General features: G+C 43.6%; 1 protein-coding gene across 3 annotated transcripts in view; it reads right to left on the bottom strand.

Annotated features, from left to right (window-relative positions):
• The window catches only part of LOC108786370 (tight junction protein ZO-2-like), an 80,843-nt gene that overhangs the window by 40,890 nt on the left and 16,885 nt on the right, over positions 1-23,068 (bottom strand). Inside the window, exon 1 of one of the 3 annotated variants that reach the window (XM_018555648.1) lies at positions 10,683-10,937. The exons of 1 other annotated variant lie outside the window; for it this stretch is intronic. In XM_018555648.1, the coding sequence (XP_018411150.1) occupies positions 10,683-10,757 (75 nt within the window). In that variant the 5' untranslated portion in view covers positions 10,758-10,937. Of the gene's footprint in view, positions 1-10,682; positions 10,938-23,068 lie in introns of those variants that run through there. One more of the 3 variants, XM_018555647.1, reaches the window with a different exon arrangement.

The following is a 23,068-nucleotide window of genomic DNA, read 5'->3' as shown; positions in this document are numbered from 1 at the left end:
TTTGCATAGATTTAATCAACAAAAAAAAAAAAAAAAAAAAAAAAAAAAAAAAAAACACATGGACGAATTGCAGTAATCAACTGCACGTATTTTCGTTTGCACATGAGCAGTGAAATCGTACGAATTTTGATATACAGAAACGCCACCAACCTTACGAAAATCGTACGATCGACAGAAGTTTTCTAAACTGCTGGATAGTCAAAAGTCGATCGATTGTACAGTATCAACCTTACGAATATTGGATGAAAATGCGATCGCATACGAAAATCGGACGATAATCGTAAGGTGTATGGGCACTTTTCTCCTTAGACCAAAACGAGCAGTTAACCCTTGCAGCGTGGGAGTAGCCCCACTGCAAGGGTTAATAATAATATTTTTCCCTGGACTTCTGCTTTAAGTAACTGTTAACACCATTAAATATGTCGATGAAAAGGTAAGACCTCTCAAATGGCAAAATTAAATAAATAAAAATAACAAAATGATTATAGATTGCTGCGATCTGGTCTTTACAAGGAGAGGTGCATTGGGATTATTTCGCTGTGTACAGAAACGGACACGTTTTTGGTACCATTCCACAAAAAAGAACCTTTACCATATCTTTTAAAATAACAAAAGGCACCTTTAGAAATGTTTAGTAATGACAATCTACAAACACATACTTCTAGATAATTGCCAGCTTTGTATTATTTGCATACCTTATTCTCTTTTCTTCCCCAGTCTTCTGGCAGTGGCCATGTTTACTAAGGGCAGGTTACTAGCTCTCCTACAACGTCCTGGAGCTCTGGCACATGTGACTAGGACATGTGACCATGCACATCATCTCAGGGGAGGAAAATTCCTTTCCCTGAGATCTACATTTCCGTGAGATTACAGATGAGATTTCCCAGCAATGCTCTGCTGGTCACAAGGCAATCCCAGGATGCATTGCTTTGGCAAACTGAAGTCATTTTACCCTTTCAAAGCAGGAAGTGAATGTTCTGCAAGTAGATGCATTTAAAAAAACCACAGCATTTTACACCTGACATGTCTACGTTATTATTAACCATCATACATTGAGGGATGCATTGGTAGAATTTGACTTTTGAATGTAAAAGGTCCCCTTTAAAAACACACAGCTCCGGCAGTCTAAGGTTTGAAGGGCTCCTTCTCCAGACTGCATGTCTCAGCTCTTTCTATAGATGTTCACTAGGATGCAGATCAGGGCTCATAGGCAATCACTTCAGAACTTGCTCTTAGCCATTCTTGTGTGCTATTAGCTTTGTGTCATTATCCTGTTGAAGGACCCATGACCAATGAATAAGACAGAGCCTTCTGACACTGGGCAGTACATTTTGCTCTAGAATCTTATGATAGTCCTGAGATTTCATTGTTCTCCCCACCGAATCAAGGCACCCCCTGCCAGATGCAACAAAGCAGCCCTAAAACATAACTGAGCCTCCCCTGTTTTACAGTAAGCACGTTGTGCTTTTCTTTGAAACCATCATTTTTTCCATCTTTAAACGTGGAGCTGATGTGACTTGCCAAAGAGTTTTGTCTGATCTGTCCAAGAACATTCTACTATAAGAATTGTGGCATGTCAATATGCATTTTAGTCAATTCCAGTCTGGCTTTTTTAGGTTTTTCTTCTTTTGAACCCACTGTCACAAAAAAAAAAAAAGCAAAAAAGCTAGGGATGGTGAACTCAAGACTGATTTAGCTCCACCTTGGGAGTTCAGCTTTTATCTCTTTGGAACTTTTCCTTCTTAATAATATTCACAACTGTAGTCACAGAAACATAAAGCTGCTTGGAGAAGTTCTTTTGGCCTTTACCTTTGACATGCTGGTCTACAATTTTCTTTCTGGTCTGAGAAAAAAACTCTCTCCTTTGCTTTCTATGGCCCATGTTCAGTGTAGTGCCGACGGTGATATCAAACAGCAGAGCGACTACTTTGCTACATTCGCATAGGCTGACTGCTAACAAGATTTAAGTCATGTGGGATACGGATACCAATTACAGAAAACAGTTTGAAATATCACTATGTTCCAATTATTTATAAGCTTTTCTAGGAATGCCAACCAGGCCATTTTAGAATATCTATGTAGAATAAACAATAATCATTTTTCACACAGTCTTTGCTTTACCTCATTATATACCAAATACGCACAGGTACACCTGAGATAATTGCTTTTAATGTCATCATTTTTCAGGAGGAATGCAGATGGAAACAGACAAATGTTTTATCTCATGGCAGTAAAGGGACAGATCAACTAAAATTGAATCTATATGATATAATTCATATGGACAAGTCAGTGTGTCTTCAAATCAGTCATTGTAGGCACCATTAAAACAGAAAATCTGACAAATTAAAAAAATAAAACAAAAACACGAAGCACTTTGTCTATATGGTGATTAACATACACCCTCACCACAAACAAAAACAAAACAAGACACCAAGCACTGAACGACTACGCAGAATCTACATACGGGAGCCCCTGCAGAGGGACAAACAATACAGCTATTCAGCAGCACTGCCATGAGAACACTGCTTCCCTTCACCAAAATACAATTCATTCCTGGCATACTTTATATCTCATTAATATGACAAACTCGGTATAAAGAATTGTGTGTTTTTATACTATAATAAATGTTTAGATTTCTCTAATTAATGTTTTCCAAATCTTTGTCTTGACCCTATTTAAAAATCTGTTTCCTGTTAGTTTCACATGAAAACAGGACTTTAGCAGGCCTTTACCCATATCGTTAAAGTAACAACAAACACACCTTTAGAAATGTTTAGTAATGACAATCTACAAACACATACTTCTAGATAATTGCAGGCTTTGTATTCTTTGCATACGTTATTTCTCTTTTCTTTCCCAGTCTTGACAGTGGCCTTGTTTACTAAGGGCAGATTACTAGATCTCCCATTACTTCCTGGAACTCTGGTACATGTGACTAGGACATGTGACCATGCACATCATCTCAGAGGAGGAAAATGCCTTTCCCTGAGATCTCATGAGATTACAGATGAGATTTCCCAGCAATGCACTGCTGATTTAACCTTCCTAGGATGCAACACTTGGGCACATTACATCACTTGTGCCAGAAGTGGACCAGGAAGTAGATAAACTCTATTTGTAAGTAAATGAAAAACATATTTGTTTAAGTAATGAATGTAAGATGATTTTAAGTTAGCATGCAGAGCTGCATGTTGCTATGATTTTTAGTGAAAGGAGGTAAAGGTCCAATTTAAGGGTCACGCTACCCAAAACTGATATTTCAGGATTTGGTTGATGAAGAATGAAATAACCAGGGGTGGACATATTAATATGGAATTCAGGAGCCAGCCTGTCCAATCAAGGAGCCAGCAGGTTTTATTTTTTTGAGCCAGCCCCATTGACAACAACGATAGAAAATCTCAGAAGTTGGGCGCCAGCTGTAATTTTTAAGGAGCATTGGGATTAGTCCAGCCCTGAAATAGCCGGATGTATTCCTACATCGCTTAGGAAATGTATTAATGCAATGTTTGTGCTTTAGTTATAGTTGGGTCTCCACATACCAAATGTAGCCATTATTGAGGACTTTCTGGGCTAATTCACACCAGATGTTAGGCCTGCACTGGCCGCCTTTCTTAGTGCAGTCCCGATGCACAGACAAGGCAAAATGGCTTGTTTACTATGAGCCCAGTTCCAACTATTGTGTTGTGGTGGCAGGGCAGCCTTCAGAAATTTCGGGGCCCCTTACACGGCTGTAGGGCGCCACACCCCCGCCAGATCGCAACACCCCAACCCCGCCGGGCCAGTCACACTGTTATAATTATACATATATACCGCAATGCTGTACAGGGAACACTGAGCCAGTCGCATCAGTCTCTGTACAGAGGAGCTTACACTCTAATGTCCCCCTACAATCACACACTATGATTATACATGTATATAGCTCTGACATATAAAGCAGTGCTGTACATAGACTGATGTAACTGAGGGGGGGCATTAGAGTGTAAGCTACACTGTACAGAGACTGATGTGACTGGGTGGGGGGAGGGGTCATTAGAGGGTAAGCTCCTCTGTACAGAGACTGATGGGACCGGGGCTTACCCTCTAATGTCCCCCCTCCTCACAGTCACATCAGTCTCTGTACAGAGGAGCTTACACTCTAATGTCCTCCCGCAGTTACATCAATTTCTGTACAGAGGAGCTTACACTCTAGTGTCCCAACCCACAGTCACATTACCCGCTGGACGCAGGGCTTCGTGACGCGCTGGACACTAGATAGATGAAAAAATTGTTTTGTTTCAGCTTGTTTTGATTCGGATTTTGTGTTATTTTGTTTTTAGGGATTTGGACGAAATTCGTTAGCGAATGTTCATTTCCGTTTCATATTCGTATCGTTCGTTTCATTGCAGGACAGTGACATTCCATTTTTTTTTGTCACTTTGCTGCAATGAAAATTCGTCCACAAACGAAAATGTGTACAGACTACCGCTAACTAATTTCGTCCGGAAAACGAATTTGTCCGAAACGAAATCGCACATGTCTACTGGACGCAGGGCTTAGGGTTAGTTCACACCATAAGCAGTGCGCTCCGGTCCGATTGAAGTGAATGGCACCGTAGCCATGCCCTCCGGCTGCAATGCGATCGCCCGCACGGGATCGCAAGGTACATTGTGCCTGCAGTGCGTTCAGGTGCGGTGCGATCAAAATAGTGCTTGCAGCATTTTAATCGCAACGCACGCGTAGCGATCCTGTGCTGGCGATCGCATTGTAGCCAGAGGGCGTGGCTACAGTGTCATTCACTTCAATGGCCCGCCACGCCCCCTCCAGCCCGACAAAAAAGTGAGCTGGCCGCAATGCGAAGCAGTGCGTTCCGGCCAGAACACACTGCAAGTGGTGTGAACAGGCCTTAAAACGGTACAAGGAGCAGCCATATTCTTGGTATAACCACTTCCAGCGGAGCACGTACATTTACATTAACACGCAGGAAGTGGTTAAAAAAAACAACACACATACACGTAATGAAACACACATAACACACATAGCTTTATTAATTAAAAAAAATTCACACACAATAAAAAACAAATTCACAACTAATAACAATAGTTAATTAAAAAAAAATGTCCCCCTCTCCTGCTTACCTGTTTTGCAGGAAAGGGGGCTGCATTCCTGGGCTCCAGTGTGACACATGGGGATTATAGTAATGGTGGAGTGTAGGATCAGTGTGATCTGCATCTCAGGCTGATGCAGACCTACTAATCGATCCCTGCCTGTGTCACCGACAGCACCACGAGGGAGCGATCAGTATGATCTGCATCAGCAAGAGATGCAGATCATACTGATTCTCCACTGGTCCACCAGGGAATTAGTTTCATTTAATATATTGCCGTTTCGGCAATATATTAAAACGAGATGTGGGCACTTGCCAGGTTTAAAAATGGCCACCGCTACTCGCGGCGGCCATCTTTAAAAACGTATGCAGTCAGTCACTGCAGTGGAGGCAGACTGGAGACAGGGGGACATCAGAGGCCCGCACAGAGAGAGCACCCCAGGTGAGGATCTCGAGTGTGCGGGCCCGGCTTCCTCCTGTGCTGCGGGGGCCCGGCCGCCTCCACCTCCTGCCAGTCACCTGTACGGCCGATACTCATGTAAGGTACCCGGGCCCCTCAGGCGGCGCCGTGCCCCTTACTTGAGTATCAGCTGTACCCCCCTGACGGCGGCCCTGTGTGGTGGAAAAAAGTACTGCCTGCAGTACCACTGCATCACACCATGCTGTACCTGTACAACTGAATGAAATGTAATGCTTGACATTAAAATAAAGTTCTAAAATAAAAAAAAATAAAAAAAAGCAGACAGTGCGATGTACCGCAAGGGTGCATCAGCAATGTTTTTGTCTCACCACACGCCAGCTGCTATTAGTTTATTGCAGCGTGCCAATGTGAATCAACCCTCAATGTTTTATATAACAAGCTTTGAAGTCATCAGGAGTCATTAAGAATACACAAAAGGTGGTGGGCAGGAATAACCAAGACACAAACAAAGAACACAAGCAGACTCAACTCACCAGAGCCAATTCCTTAAATGTATTCTTTTAATTTAAGCAGTACAAGTATCTGAATTTGACTTAGTATCAGCCTCTTGCAGTCAATTATAGAGTCTAGTCTGTACAGCAAAGCTCAAAGAGGGGGACAAAGCAGCTGCCAATCAGGTGTCCTGACCAGTAAGGAGCATGCTGATGAAAGGAGAGGGCAGAATGACAGATATAAGCTCATCAATGTGCAAAGCTGTGTAAATCTCAGACCTGTACAGACAAAATTTAAACAAATAAAAATGGCAGCTAAAACAGCCTGGGAGTTCAAGTTTAAGTATAATATAAATATACAAAAAACAAAAACACCACAAAAACACTGGAACATTCTAACTTTATAACTCTAAGAATATAAATGAAAAAAAAAACTTGATAAGCAAATAATAAAAATTCCACTCCACTGGCATTTCGCTCTGCCCAATTCAGATCGAGGGTATTGAAAGAAACACATAATATACTTAAGACTGTTTTAGGGATTCATCCACTCTGCATTTAAAAGGTTCTGGTATAAGAGCTCCACCAACCAAGTAAACTTAGACATGGCAACTTGAATGAAAAAAGGGGATCCTCATTCCATTCATGTTTGTTTGCAGATTGCCATTGCTAAACTTTTCTCCATTCACATATAGCGTTTACCGCACGGTTTTCCATGTAGAACACCGCGTGGCAATGCAAACCCTAAAATCTTTCATCCGCATGGATTCTGCTTGTTTGCAGCTATTATATAGCCGCAAACATGCGGAAACCGTAAAAAAAAAAAAAACAATGCGCTTGGACTATTTTGCAGGCCACTGCAAAAGTCTAAACAATGCACATTAAAGTGCATTGGTTATTTTTTTGTTTGTTTACAGTTATTATTACATAGTATTTATATAGCGCCAACAGTTTGCGCAGCGCTTTACAATATAAGGAAGGACATTACAGTTACAATACAATTCAAGACAAGATGGTAAGGAGGGCAGTTTTGCTGCGGTGAATTTGATAACATGACAAGCAAAAAGGAAAACTGTTGCAAATGCATGAAAAAAGTGAAAAGGGGGGGGGTCACAATTAGAGGAGATGATGGGAAACTACTTCCCCGAGAAGGATAGGGACAGCAACAAAAAAAAAAACACAAAACATTTTTTTTTAACTTGGACTGAACATCCAACCCTTCCACAATCTGCTTAAAAAAATATTTAATTGGGGTTCGTCTTAGCGTACGTTCACAACACAAGCCACACTTAACCACGTGGCTGCTGGTGTATGTACGTAGATAGTGCTGAAGCGCTCGATCGAGCCACATCACACTGGGGTTTTTTGTTGGTACAACTTTATTGAAATGCCACAAGTGACATTTCATTCAGTTCTATGGGCTCACCGCTGTGCGATGTGGTTGTACCGCGTCTCATTGCAATGTGCTTACAAAAAGTACTGCATGCCATACACAACCTGAATGCAGTGGTGTGAACCAAGACCATTCATGACAAGGCAAAAAGTCCCACTGCAAGGGTTAAGTTTTATTTCGCCCAGAGTTCTTCTTTCAATATCTAACATTTAAAACACTGGAGAAAGTGATCTTGGAAGCAAGACGAAGAACTAAACAAAGGAGTGCCAGTGTGAATGAGGCCTAAGCTGTTTTAATGAGCCCACTCATGGCCTGACTATTGTTCCATATTTCCACAATCACACTTCCCCCATATAAAAACCCTAACAATGAACGTCTCTTTTTTTATGCTCCATTTTAGTCTTTTACTATTAAAAGTGTTTTGTTAGATCTGTTCACTAAGGCCGGGTTCACACCTAGGCGGCATTGTTTTTTGCGTGTTTGTACGTGCGTATTCAGTTCGTTTGTTACCCTAACACAGGATTGTTACTGGCAGTATCACAAGATGATAATATTCTCCAGCAGCCATATATGCAGAGAGACGTTGATTGGTATAGTAAATTCAACTTGACATTGAAATAAAAACTTTATTTGGGCAACCTTCCCCTGCTATCTGTGAATTTATCCTATTATTTTCATGGTTGCAATGTATTACATTTTTTAGTTTTTGGAGGTTAAGATACACACATCTGACTTAAAAGGGTTATTAAACCCTTGCATGTTTTTGCATATATCTACTGCTAGCTAGCAGTAGATATATGCAAAAACGATTTTAAAAAAAATAAACTTTTTCAAAGGGTTAAAACTTGTGTTTTCCACCGCGCGCTCCCGTCCAAACATCTGAAAACTTCTCGGCTGGCCGCAAAGAATCTTGGAGCGGGCGCATGCGCAGTTCAGATGTTCGGCTGGGAGATGGGGAGAGACCCAAGGTAAGTGTATGGAGCAGCGTGCACCCGCACAGACACCGTGGGACATCAGAGAAGAGGACGACAGAGGAGTCAGCACTGGAGGGACAGCTAAAAACTACAGGAAAGAAGATCGGACACAATTTAAGGTGTGTGTGTGTGTGTACTTTTGCCCTTAATATCACTTTAAGAGGAAGCCGTCATTGCTTGCCTCTATTCCTAAAAAAAAATAAAAAATGGCTGCTTGGCAATCATGCTGATCCTCTGGCTTCAATGCTTTAAATCATGGACCTGGTCAAGCATGCAGTAAATGACTTCAGATTTCTCTCTCATTTTCCTCATCAACATACTTGCCCAAGTCGAAAAGTACCGACACCAAGCAACAGGCAACTTAAAAAGAGCGTTGATGTTTCTCTCATGACCAGTGATGTGAATGGGTTTGGTGTGAACCCAGCTTGCACAAAACTGCAACACTCCCCTTTCCCTGCTCAATCAATTGCAGCCGGGGCATTCCCCATCCCACAGCTACACATAGTTACGAGGAACGGAATGCCCCAGCTGCAGGAGATTAGGCCAAGAGGGGGGTGCTACTGACATTTTTGCAATGGCTTGGGTGAACGCCAATGAACTAGATTCACACCAAGCCCATGCATATGACAGGTTTACTTCAAAAGTGCAAATAAAGACCAAAACTTTTTTTTTTTTTGATAGGGCGGAGAGAGATTAGACCACCCGACAGGTTTTTATTGCTGTCTTCGTTCCTTCCCTATTTGTCCTAGTGACCATTATCAATGAAGCAAATCCCAAATTTGGGGTTGTCATCAGAACAGGAATAGATGGGAAATCTTCCAATGGGGACACTAGTTCTAGTGACCCTGCTGACCACCAGGGATCTTCCTTGCTTTGTTGTTATTTTCTCTTGCTTCCTGTTGTGGTTAGCAGACAGGAAGTAAAAGGAAATCTCCCCAATGGGACACAGATGGCAAAAAAAGCCGACAGGGGTTATAAGCCTCTCTTACTCTTTCCAAAACTTAATAAATGTGTTGGCTTCGGTTCTACTTTAACACTGAGGCATAAAAGGTGATTTTTAATTGTCTCCTGGGTATTACTGCACTTTGCACACTGCCTTTTCATAAACCAGTCTCACAAAAAAAAAAGCCAGCAATACGATCTGCTGCTTTTTCATGGATTTTCAGCAACGCTACTGTCCATCATACTTTTTGTATGCCTATACGCTAATACTTTCTTCATTCAACCTGCGGGTTGAACAAAGAAAACATAACAGATTACTCCATCAACGCTTGAGCATTGATCAAGGAATCTTCCGCTGTCTTCATTGTATTCCGATGGCGGCCGCAGTATACCCAAACAGAGCCTGTAGCTGATTGGCTACCCGCTGTTAAAGATTTTCCAACCAGTCCTTCGATCAGCTGATCAAGGGATGCCGGCCGAAAGGGTGCTGACAGCAGCACCCACTGTGCAAAGTTTGGCCTGTTCAAGAACCAGCAGAAATTCATATACTGCATGGCCAAGTTTACAGTTATGTTCAGGACAAGCTTTTTTGGGTGCACATTCTTTTTAAATTCCAAACAAATAAATAAAAAAAAAGTATCCTGGACAATAGTCAACTGTGTTGTAAGTGCACTGATACAGCCACAATAACTGATCAATAATAAAAGAACAATAGCCAATGGCAGCCATACTGCAAATATCTGTGAAATAAAAAGGAGGAGTTTAGCCCAGTCTGGTAACTGATGGATACTGCCCCAGCAAATTTACACCCCCGGATGATGATAATGATTGAGAATCTGTTGTGTAATGTTAATACTACTATATTAGATACACATGATCTCTGCTGACATGATGGTTAGCAAGTTCCTCTAAAGTTTCCTAAAGTGAATGTGATCCATAGTCTATCTCTCGTCCTGATGAGTGGCAGTGTCCCTGCTGGTGTCACAGTAGCTGCACAATGTAGATGATCAGCACTCCGAGCAATGGAGACAAGTGCATTATACATGAGGACACACACTGCAATGCACTGCAGTCTTCTCATGTACCAAGACATCCCCTGCATGGAGGGACCTCTAACAAAGGGGTACCATCAATCATATGGTCAGCAGGCACGTTCGATCCGATCCTTTGATTAGCCAATATTGAAGTTTCAAATACTTTCAGCAAGTTGTACTTCCCATCCCCCTCCCTATCTCCCAATCAATGGGAGGCTCACCCCCTCCTCCCAAGGTTTGCTCACATGACCAGGCTACTTCACTAATACCTGCAGGCAGGGGACAGCTCACCTATCAACCCCCCCATAAAAGAACGAGTCCATCAGATGATGGCAGGTACTTACCCCAAACCATGCTGAGAGATTCTTGCTCGGGCTGGCAGCTTGATGATGGAACAACCTGTCTCCTCTGATGGGCATCGCTGCTGTTTAGATTCCCAGGCTTTGCTTACTCACTCAAGCTGTCACACATCTGCCCCTTTAAGAGTGATCTGTATGTGATCCGGAGCAGCTGCTGATCGACTGATCACTTTACTCTGCTCGCTGCCATAGTATGGGTACACCCCTCATGCACCGTGCACACTGTCTGATCCCTTCAACCAAGTGTAAACTCCCCAGGGGCAAGCTTCCAGCGGGCCTCTACCATCGCACGGGAGGGGGGGGCGTGTTGTCTGTTCTGGAGAGAGTCGAAGAATGCTCTTTTGTACCAGAGAATTTAGTGATGATCAAAGGCTGAGCAGAGTAAATAGAAACTATGTACACAGTTTTATGTGTATTCAGCCGGCTAGAGAGGACTGACTGGCATTGTACAGAGAGTAATCACCTCCCCGGGGTATTGGTGCAGTCCAAGTGCTGCAACTCAAAGCCTGAAGTTTGGAAGGAGGGGGGTGTGCACCCTCTAGTGTCCTGAGACAGGGAAAAATGCATTAGGAGGAGGTCACCGGTGCCAAGTCATCATCACTACCTTCCTATACCGTTGATTGCCCCCTGACTGCTGAAGAGTCATGTGTGACTTTGGCTGCTATGACATGCTCAGCAAAGTGTCCCTGTGCTAGAACTTGAAGACAATGTCACACAATTGTGACAATCACACTGTGGATGATTGCAAGACTCCACACAGTGCATTGTTTTGTATTCATTTCTCATGATAAGGCAAACATGAACTTAAAGTGATATTAAAGTCAAAAGGTTTAAAGCTATCTCAAATGCTGATGAAATCACTCACAATATAGGCTGCTCCTTGATGTTTTAGGGCCGATGCACACCTGGGCAATCTGTGAGCGCGCGGCAATCGTGCACGATGCTGCGCGGATTGCGGCGTGGTCATGGAGTCGCCCATCACTGAGGATCGCGCTGTAGGTGCCATTATTTTTTAATGGCACCCCAGTCACGCTGGGTGGATCGCTTCTATCTGACTTTATGAGTGCGGATAGAAGTGACATTTGAGGACCGATCAGCTGTTCCAGGCAGATGGGGTCATTCAGATCGATTCTACTGCACATGTGCAGTGAGTCGACCTACCCTGAAACATCTGACAAAGCGTTGGAATGTTGAACCTAATTGGCGGTCACACACTCCACCACTGTAAAACTGGGCGGGATTACGTTAAAATGTGTGACCACGTCACCGGTCACACATTCCAACGTAGTCACAAACTTTGATAGAACACCGGACCTTTTTTAGTTTCCTCCAGAATCAGCTGGTCCCCTGAACACTGGCCCTGGCTTTCTGTTTTAGAGTGACTCCTTTCCTTTGCAGAGTCCTATGGAGCCACCCGTGTGTGTGTGCTAGTAAGCTGTGTGTGTCTCCACAAACACGCAGGCACAGTAAGGCTAGCCAACCCCCTTCCCCCTGCTGCTCTCTTTTCCTTCCTTATTGCTCCCGCCACCGTTTTTCAAGCTAGTAGATGGACAGTTGTTGTAGACTGCTCTGTCCCTTGTGTTCTTGTACTGGACAGGAAGTTCAGGGAAACTTAGCTGACAGAGTTGGAGCTGTTTGGAAACATGATAACTGTATGTGCTTGGCGGAAAAAAATGAAAGAAGTGCTTGCTGGGCAATGTATATTTGCTTAATCTTAATTTATTATTGAAAAACGTTTTAAAGTTTAATACTACTTTAAGCTGGCCATACAACTGTAGACTTTTGTTCAAATAAAATTCCTTGTTGGAATGTTTGTTCTAATATCAAACCATAGATCAATAGGACAGAGAGGATGAAGCTACTCAGCACCGCCCCACAATCAGAATAAAAACCTGGGAGGGATTCTACTCTAAAGCTCAGAAAAGGATTTGGCTATACAGTACATATACCTGTACTTTAGTAGTTCCACTTTTGCAGCCATATTGGGATAACATCTATTTTATATTTGTTATAAGTTCTCGTTCACATAGCATAACTTAAAATAACAATTGTTTCTTACATTTTTAAATGCTTTTTACTTGCTTACAAATCCTACCTATTCCCCCTATGCAATGATAAGGAGGGGATATGCAAAGTTTTTTTTTTTAAGGTGATTTTCACTCAGCATCATAATCTGAGCCGACCTGTGACAATGAAACTGTCACAGGTCGGCTCAGTAGATCGGGAATTGAGCGAACACATACCGTCGCCCGCTCACTTCTCAATCTATCTCTGCAGAGAGCCGTGACTGTCACTCACGGCTCCCTGCATGGATTCCCCCCCTCCCCTGTCCTATCCTCCAGCGCTGACTGGCAACACGGACTGACGGGGGGGAGGGAGGTCGGCATCAACAGCTGGCTCTGCCTCTGGATAGGCAGAGCCAGCTGTCAATCTCGCAGCTGGGTGGATCCAGACAGTATTGTTGGGATCCGTCCCGACTGCGGCGTCTCAGTATACCGCAAGCTACAGCTCGCTTTGGGACACGGGAGAACGCTAGTTTGTGTTCTCCCGTGACCCTTAGGAGAACTATGGGGAACAGCCCTAACCCCATAGTTCTCCTTTAATCTAGGTAGTTTATCTAACTAACCCTGTCTGTACTGTGCTGGCAGAATTCATAATCAGTGGTACACTAGATGTGAACACTGTTCTCTCAAAGGGATAAAACCTCCAAGCATTGTATGTTAATGAAAGGAAGCTCCATCTGACCCTCAGTCTGACCATCTAGTATCACTTTTAAACTGCTCAGAGTAGTTTAGAATCTGCACAAAGATGCACACATCTCTTGTTGTTGCAGTGACTAACTATTAACAACATTTTGTACCCCAATACATGCAACCACAGTGCACGCAGGCTGGAGACTGGCAGCTGAGGGATAATGCATAGAGGCTAGAAACTGGCCACGGAGGAGTTTATAAACAAAGGTTGAAAACTGGCCACTGAGGGGTTAGGGCACATAGGTTGGAGTATGGCTGAAGAAGTGGGTTAAGGCACTCAGGCCGGAGACTGGTTGTGGAGAGGTTAAGGTGCATAGGTTGAAGATTGGCTGCTGAGGGGTTAATGCACATAGGCTGAATGCTGGCCCTGAGGGCTTAAGATATATAGACTGGAGACTGGGTTCTGAGGGGTTAAGGCACATAAGCATCATACCCAGACTACTGCAAGATTTCAGATGCACTCCATCGCAGCCCATTGCATGTAACTGCAGATATCTGAACAGTACCATTGCCTGTTACAATACAGACCTTTATTCCTGGTGAACCAAAATGAAACACTGATTGAGAACAAACGGAATAAATAGTAAATGTATCAAAGAGTCATCCAATGCAACCTGAGGCTAAGTGGCATCCACGAGTATGCTTGACACAGGTAAAACATTGTATAACTACATCACATTCTAATATAACTTAATTGTAAAGAAGATTTGTAGCATGAAATAGCTGTGAAAATACAGTTTTGGATGTAAGCCCTGATTCACACCTGAGCTCAAAACTCCAAAACTTTCAACAACCTTCACATATGAGCGCTCAGGGGCCTGTAGCTCGACACCTGAAGCTCAAAAAGGTACAGTACATGAGCAACTTTTGAAGGAGAATGGGGATTTTTTGGCCTCACAGACTTCAATGGAAGCACCTGCACAAATCCTGAAAATAAGCATTTACAAGGCTAAACAACCGACTCCTTCTCTTAGTACCTAGCTTTCCATAACAAAAACACTCTAGCCTAAATATGCCAAACGCACAATAAAAAATACTTAAAAAACAGCTGTAAAAGCTCACACTCGTATAGCTCAAAGTATTGATATGTCGTGTAGTATGGGAACTACCTTGCTGCCAGCTGTACAGTGATCCTCAACTTCTTTGAACTCCAATGTGGCCTGAGCTATGACCAGTAGCAGTGGGATCTAGATGCCTCTGTACAATATTCCAGTGCCTCTAAAAGTGCCACCACTTACTCAGGAATATGAGGAGAGCATGAATCTGATCAATGACTAACAGGATGTTGTGTGTTATATCTTAAGGCACTCCTAAGTAATTTTGCATTCTTCTTTGTTTCTTTGTCTTTTAGTATACAGTACACATCTAAATCTGAGAAAACAATTACTTTTTGAATAGTGTATGGTCCTGTTTTTCAGACTCTCTCTGTCTTATTACCACAAGACAGAATGGTGCTGACAGCAGGGTGTGGTGCAATAGGATGGATAGAGAATACAATTGAAATATATCATCAGTAATAAGCAATAAAAGCTTTGGAAGTTCTAGGCGTAGTAATACTGAGCGCTGACTTAAAACTGGAATCTATTATAAGGGGGTTATTCACAAAGCTGCCGAGTGAATAACCGAGCCTAAGTAAAGTGAGCCGAACAACGTTCGGCTATTCACTTATGGCTTGTACAGCTGATTTCAGCCGTATATTGGCTGAAATCAGCCGTGCATCCGCTGAAATCAGCTGCACTTCGGTCAGCCGAACATGCTCTGCATGTTCGGCTGAGCCAAAGTGCAGAAGGACTTCGACTCAGCCGATCCAACTTCTGGATTGGCTGAGCCGAAGTTCTTTAGCAGTGACAGCTAGCTCCGCCCAACTGTTTCCTATTGGCCGGCACCTGCTGGTGTGTTCTAGCAGGTCCCGGCCAGTAAATAACAACTGAGCGGAGCCCAGTTGTTATTGTTAAATCACAGATCAGCGTCCCCAAGTCATTTGGGGACGCTGATCTGTCATTACAACTGGGTGAAGCCAGCCATGAGATCACGGCTGGCTCAGCCCAGCTGTCATATGCAGGGCGATAGGCCGGCCTTCGGCAGGCCGTTCGCCCTCCTTCGCCTGTCACTTTGGCTCAGTCGAGCCGAAGCATATGCCTTTGGCTCGGCTGAGTCACTCAGCCGTCTCCGGCAGCTGTACGGGTTGTAGTGAATAGACCGTACAGCAGCCCTTCGGTTCTACTGAACCGAAGGGCTCCAGCGGCCGAACAGAGCCGAAGGATCAGCCGAAGCTACGGCTGGATCCTTGGGCTCCTCTGTAAATAACCCCCTAAATGTTTAATATACAAGACTTTAAAGGCCTTTGTTCATGTGCTGTTGTGCACTTCAGACAGGTTTTGCATTCTCATACAAGTCGAATTGAATCAGGTCAAATGCACCTCTCCGTTAAATCTGAATGATCTTAGAAGCACCTTAAACTGGTGTCATCGACACAAGCCCAAAGTCCATCAACTCATATGCCTTTATATTGTTAAGTATGTTCAAGCAGATGATAAATAAGAGGAATTAGATTTGATCAGATTTGTTTCATTCCCAGTTTGGGTATTTCCAGACCTGACGCACCGCTATGCAATCCCAATACTAGTTTTTAGAGGTAAAAGTATCAAAAAGTTTGGCTCTAAGTCTAATCAGGTGGATGAGCCACAAGTAGAGTTGGAGGGATGCCTTTATGTGGAAGCTCCAGGAAACAAATAGGAGGAGATTTATTATGTCAACCCCTATTTAAAAAAAAAATCATGTGTCTCTTGTTAGGTCCTTTACCTGCATCATAGTTAGAGAAGCTAGTTTTTTTTGCTTAAACAATTTCTGAGTCTATTACTAGCTCATTGGACAGAAGATAGTTAAAATGAAATGCATTACAATTAACTTCATCTTAGTCATTCAAGCTATGCAACCAGTGCAATTTCACTCCCTGCTGTCCAAGTACTCACAGATACCAATTACTGATACCTCTTTTTATTGTCATGTGACAGTTTTTCTATACCAATACAGACTAATTTGAGGACAGTGGTACAGTGCCAGGGCCCAGTCGCTGTTGCAAACGCTGCAACCCTGGTAGTTCTCATGAAAATGCCAAGTATCGGCATTGGTATCTGAACTGGTATATGTGCATCCTTAGTGCAGAGTGCAGAAGTGTTCTGGTTTACCATTCTGAAGGACAAATACCTAGTGCACAAAGAAATGTATAAAACATATAACTAAACACAAGTTATATACCCCTCCAAACAAAAAAACGTCCTGCTGGGGAACATTTCCCTCTGAAACAGAGAGTTGACTTATTCACTGATGGCTCTTTTACACTTACTGCCAAAGAAGACAGTGGTCAGATTTCCTGTTCCAGTCCTGTATCCAAACAGAAAAAATGCTTTTGTTTTTTGGGTACCAGAAATCAGGTAGCATCTACCTATTCTTTGCTGCAGTTGGAAAGATTGCCAAGCTGTCAGGATACTGCCACAGAACAATATGTGCATGGCTCTGCACGCAACCGTAGGCCTAGAATCATATCCAGCCTAGTGCACATGCCCAATTCCAGCATTGGCACCAGAGCTGTCAGAAGATTCATGGATGGTGTTAGGAAGCCTGTACGAAGGTAATTGCACATGGGCCTACACACGTGCACGGCATGGCCCACAGTGCCAGGTTGGGATGTTCACCTCTGTGCAGGCGCTCGTGTGAGCTTCATGGCATACGTGCACCTCTGATGTGCCGTGGCGCCAAATGGGCTATTTAAGCTCAGCCTCTCCATGCCTCCAGTGCTGAGTTCTCTTCAGCTGTGTGCCTTGTATCCTGAACCTGTAATCTGTTGTTTTGCCTTCCCGTTGCTGAACCCTGCTTGTTCCTTGACCTTGCTGTTCTTCTGGTATCCTGACCCCGGCTCGTTTGACTACTCTTCTGCCTCCTGTCTGATCCTGTATTGTCTGCATGTTACTGATCCTGGCCTGCCTATCAACTACGATTTCGTCTCCTGCTACTGGACCTTCTTGCCTGCACGATGCTGACCCGACCTGTCTGACTTCGGTTCATTTCTGCATGCCTCTTTGCTGTGCGCTTACATACAGTCGCCCAGCAGAACAGCTATCAAACTCATCTTCCGGCACTCGTGCCCCTCTGTCAGGCCCGTCTTTAATATTGATCGGACCCTGGGCAAACATTTTCTTGGGCCCCCACCCCAAGAAAAAAAAAACATGGTAATTATGTCTAATCATGGCTTTCTACTATCATGCATTGTAATTCTATCAATCATGTTAGGGGCCTATTAAAAGGAATGACAGAATGGAATGCCCATAGACTTTGACAGGGGAAGAGAATGCCCATAGACTATAATGAAGCCAAACGGAATGCCCATAGAGTATAATGGGAAGCATAGTATCAGATATTTTGTAGGCAAATCTGAAAAAGATATCAACTTATCCTTTACCACAGATCTTCCCCATGTATAGTAACATCTTTTACAATTGAAATAACTTTGGATTTTTCCTGTTTTCTATGGAATGATAGGTGAATAGCACAATGGATGCCCATAGAGTATAATGGGAAGAAAGATGGGCCTTGGAGTCGAGAACCATATATATATGAAGGACAGAACAGAAATGGAGTGAGCTTTTCAGGGAGATATACAAATTGTATATCTCCTTTATATTTCTCCTTTTTTATCTTCTCACCTGCCTCAGTCCTCGCCTCGTGCCAGTCTGTCTCTTTCCGGATGTCCTGAGTGAGGCACCCGTGCGCACAGCCTCACGTCCTCCAGTGAAGCCCGTGCCGTGTGACATGTCACGCTATGCGGGCGGGGGCCGGGGGAGGAGCTAACTTTAGGATGCGATCGTGCAGATCGCATAGGACAATACGTTATGGCATTGCCGTATGCGGCCGCTGCCATAACGTATTATTCTATGCAATCCGATCGGCAATTTTCTGCGGGCAGCGGGCTCAAGGGGCAGATGCTCTGGGCCCCACAACCTTGATTGGGCCCGGGGCAAGTGCCCTCTCTTAAAGACGGCCCTGCCCTCTGTGCCCCAGATCACCTGTATCAATATTCAGGCCACCTGGTACTAGAGTTGCAAGAGAGGCCGCCCTCGTCATCTCAAGCTTCATAAGGTATGTGACAGTTGGTCTTCAGGTATTTACCCTGCAGCCTGAGTACCCAGTCTTCTTCCTGTCTACTTACTGCTGACCAGCGTTGTCTCAAGACCACAGCTGGTTTCTCTCTACCTCATGCTGACCAGGCTTGTCTCAAGACCACAGCTTGCTCCCGTCTACCTCTTGCTGACCAGCCTTGTCTCCAGACTACATCTTGCTCCTGTCTACCTCTTGCTGACCAGCCTTGTCTCAATACCACAGCTTGTTCCCATCTACCTCTTGCTTACTAGGCTTGTCATAGGACCACGGCTCATTCCTGTCTACCTCTTGCTGACCAGGCTTGTCTCAAGACTACATCTTGCAGTCTTGTCTACAATTCTGGCCTGTTTTGTGAATACAGCTAACTTCTGCTGATTTCAGCTTTGCCAAACTCATCTGGCAGTTGTGTCTGTGCGCCTTGACAAAATATTCATGTTTTCCCTTAGTGGACTGAGTGCTTTTAAAGTTGTAACAGTAGCACTTTTTTGCATGTGTGCCTTGTGTATGCCTAAACACATGAAGCTTATTTATACATAGCCTTGGTAAATCCATTTATGTATTCAGGAGAGCCAACCATGTCCCTTGCTTTCCTGTTCTTTATAGCCTGGTTCAGTTTTAATCTTCACCAATCTCTAGTTGATCATATAGATGTCATATAAAGGCCGATTTACTGAAAGAGTACATTTCACCTAAGCCCGTGTGCATTTCAAGTATCCAGTTATTATCAGAGAAAATGTCTGTTTTTTAAAGTCCCGCCAGACCGAATTGAGTGTGTGAAGTGATTGCAGGCTGGGATGGAAATTACCTCTTTAGTAAATCACCAGCTTAAATTCCGAAGGTCTTGCACAGGGAAAGCCTTGCTTTGCAGTGGATAAAGCACTTTCGGATTAGTTTTGTAAATGTACTGCCCTTGGCTGCTTAACATTATTTGAGCCATAATAAAAAATATCTGAAGGGATTGCCATACATTTATGGAAGTGCATTTATAGGATTAAGTGGTAGTGATTACCATTGCATTTAGGGACTTTTCTCTCTTTGTTCGTTTAACCGCCATTGCCCATTTTATAACCTCTTATATGATAAATCGTACACTGTAATATTTGGTATATTTAGCTGTGTTCCAATTCTAGCTCTGCAGTCCTTAGATAACCATGGCCTAACTTGTCTAGAAACAGCAAAATCGTGCAGTAGATCATACTTGTTCATCTTTGCTAAACAAGCTGTTACTTATATTCACTACATTAATTAGACAACTAGCCCACTATAAATGCACCCTTATCTTTCAGGGGTCTAATTTGTTTTAAAGAAGAACTTCAGGAAAAAGTAAACCTCAGAGCCGGATCCTCCGGTGCTCACGTGATGACTTTGGTTGACCATGGCGAGGCCTGTTCTGAATGGAACCTGTCCTGTTAAATCGCTGTATGGTCTTGGCCACTGTGCTGCAGCTCAGTTTCAAGGTCTTGGCAATTAAAGCAATAATAAAGGTAATTAAGCAATAGTCCATTTAATGACACATTGCCATTCAATGCAAGCGCTTTCGGGGCCTCAGGGGGTCCCCTTCATCAGGCTCAGAATGACACAACACTGAAAAACCATCAACTTTAAATAGACATCAAACTGTGTGTTACAAGCAGACCCCTCCCATAGAGGCAGCGTCATCGCTGAACCCATTCCCGCCATAAGAGATTCAAAAAGCCACTAACCTGAGGCAAATCAGATGCGCCAACGGCGCGCAAACGAGAACGGGCCATTGATTTCATAAGGCACGGGTGGTTGCCTAGGTAACCGGACGCCATATCGGCTGTAAGCGCCGCCCCCTCATCCACACATATCAATATTGTGTGGAACGCAGGGTGGTTGCGGCTTGCGCTCCAGCTGACGGCAACGTGTGAGAGCCGGACAATCCGCTCCTGCGCAATACATCTGGTTGCCGCAATCGAAATCTCCGGCCAATGAGGACTGAAAAAAGAATAAGGGCATGCAGAAACACGCCGCTCTGCAGGGAAAAACAGTCATCACTCGCTACTTGACAATAGGAATTAGAAAAAAAGTAAAAGAAAAAAACGAAACCAGTCTACCTATCTCTTATTGCAATGATGAATTAAGTGATGAACACATTATCTAATTAACAGTTATAGTAACAAATAAATACTATTCAAGGCCTTTGCATATAATGTAAACACTGCATTCCCCTACATATTGTTGAAACCACCGAGTAAGGATCCAAATAATACATTGTTAATATGTGTACACAAAATTGATAAAGCGATAAGCCTGTACGTATTATAGCTATCGTAATCGTTCATGTGGTACATGAGTACAAACAATAATCAATAATCCATATGCACAGGACAGGCATTTTTATATTATGATGTGTTTAACATATCAAAGTACAACATAGGTATAGATATGGAAGATAATGGTTTGGAGAAGGGCATAACACCTTCCCAGCCTGATGAAGGGGGCGTGCCCTGGAAACGCGTCGACACAGCAGTGCTTTACACAGGACACGCTATCCGGATCTTCTTATTGCTCCGGTCATATTGTCCCACGGCTTGTTTTTATCTTCAATATAGTGAGTACCTGTCAGTTCACCTTTATGCCTGTCTTTTTGGATTAAACGATACTGCACTAGGAAAGGCGCCCATTCTTTTGTGTTTTTTTCAGACCTTCCCAGCCTGTATCAACCTCGTGATCATGAATGATGCATATGGGTGTGAATGACGTTTGCCCTGTGCTCATAGAGAGGGGTGATAAAAATAGTGGGGTCGGGTGGGGAAGGAAGTGAGTGCAAAACTGTTGGGAACCAAAAACATGTAAGGAAGGGGAAAGAAATTGTTAAAAAGAATGCTCAGAGCTGCCCATGTATAGCACGTCCCACTGTATTTCATTTTTAACATTTAAATACATTCAGTATTTAAATGTTCGGAATTACTCCATTGGGAACCAATCACCAATTCACACACATACAGGGCTATTCACTAAAGGGTGAAGAGTTTGGAGAAGGCAGGAGAAGTGAACAATCTACACCAAAATAGCTGAACTGGGAAGTGAACTGAAGCTGAGAATGTTTCCAAATCCGCTACTTTGGCCTAGATTGTTCCCTTCTCCTGCCTTCTCCAAATTCGTCACATTTTAGTGAATAGCCCTGATAACTTTTACACACCTGCTCACCATTCACACCTGAGACCTTGTAACACTAACGAGTCACATGACACCGGGGAGGGAAAATGGCTAATTGGGCCCAATTTGGACATTTTCACTTAGTGGTGTACTCACTTTTGTTGCCAGCAGTTTAGACATTAATGGCTGGGTTGTGTGTTGAGGTATTTTGAGGGGACAGCAAATGTACACTGATATACAAGCTGTACACTCACTACTTTACATTGTAGCAAAGTGTCATCACATGAAATGATATAATAAATATTTACAAAAATGTGCGGGGTGTACTCACTTCTGTGAGATACTATATATATATATATATAGTTTGTAATAATTAGGGATGCACCAATACCGTTTTTTCGGTATTGAGTACGAGTACCGATATTCTTTTTTCAGTTCTCGCCGATACCGAATACCAATACAGGAAGTCCCATTAAGGAAGCCGGTCTACATGTAATGACTCGAAAGCCGGGGGCGGGTAATGACTCGCTGTCTGGCTTCCTGATTAGCCAGCTTCCCGACCAATCAGGAAGCCAGGTGGCGAGTCAATACACGGCGCCCAGCTTCCTGATTGGCCGGTAAGCCAGGCTGATTGGCCGGGAAGCTCGTCACCAGGTGACGAGAAGCATGGAGCCAGCTTCCCTACCAATCAGGAAACCGGGCGCAAGTCATTACATGGCACCCAGCTTTCTGATTGGCTGGTAAGCCGGGCTAATTGGCCAGACAGCTCGTCACCAGGTGACGAGGAAGCATGTAGCCAGCTTCCCGTCCAATTAGGTCACTTGGTGACGAGGGAGCATAGAGCCGGCTACCCAGCCAATAAGGAAGCCGGGCAGCGCACAATGACTCGCTGCCCGGCTTACTGATACCAGAAGTTCCAGTATCTGGATAGGCATCGGGAGCATACTTGGTATCGCCACTGATACAGGTACTAGTATCGGTATCCGTGCATCCCTAGTCATTTTACTGTATATGCACACTGGAGGTGGCTATAGTTTGTACATGTGCTTATTGCTTAGCAGTACATAAAAGGGATTTTGTTCATAGCTAAGCATAGGCATTAGGTTGCAGATACTAGTCTGAAGAGCATCATATGCAGCAAAAACTTTGCTATGGTTTTAGGGCTTGTTCACACAGGTGGCAAGGGGTGAGTAAAAATTGTCACCTATTTGCAGCCTACAAAAATAAATAAAAAAATACATTTTATATACAGACTATATACTGTATATACTATACACTGTCAGGGTCATCCCTAGCTTGTTCGCTGAGATGGGGGGGGGGGGGGGGAGGGGCCCGGCG

Source organism: Nanorana parkeri, unplaced genomic scaffold, assembly GCF_000935625.1.
Source record: "Nanorana parkeri isolate BGI_ZX_2015 unplaced genomic scaffold, ASM93562v1 scaffold206, whole genome shotgun sequence".
Taxonomy (NCBI): domain Eukaryota; kingdom Metazoa; phylum Chordata; class Amphibia; order Anura; family Dicroglossidae; genus Nanorana; species Nanorana parkeri.
This window is presented reverse-complemented; position numbering and strand designations above follow the sequence as displayed.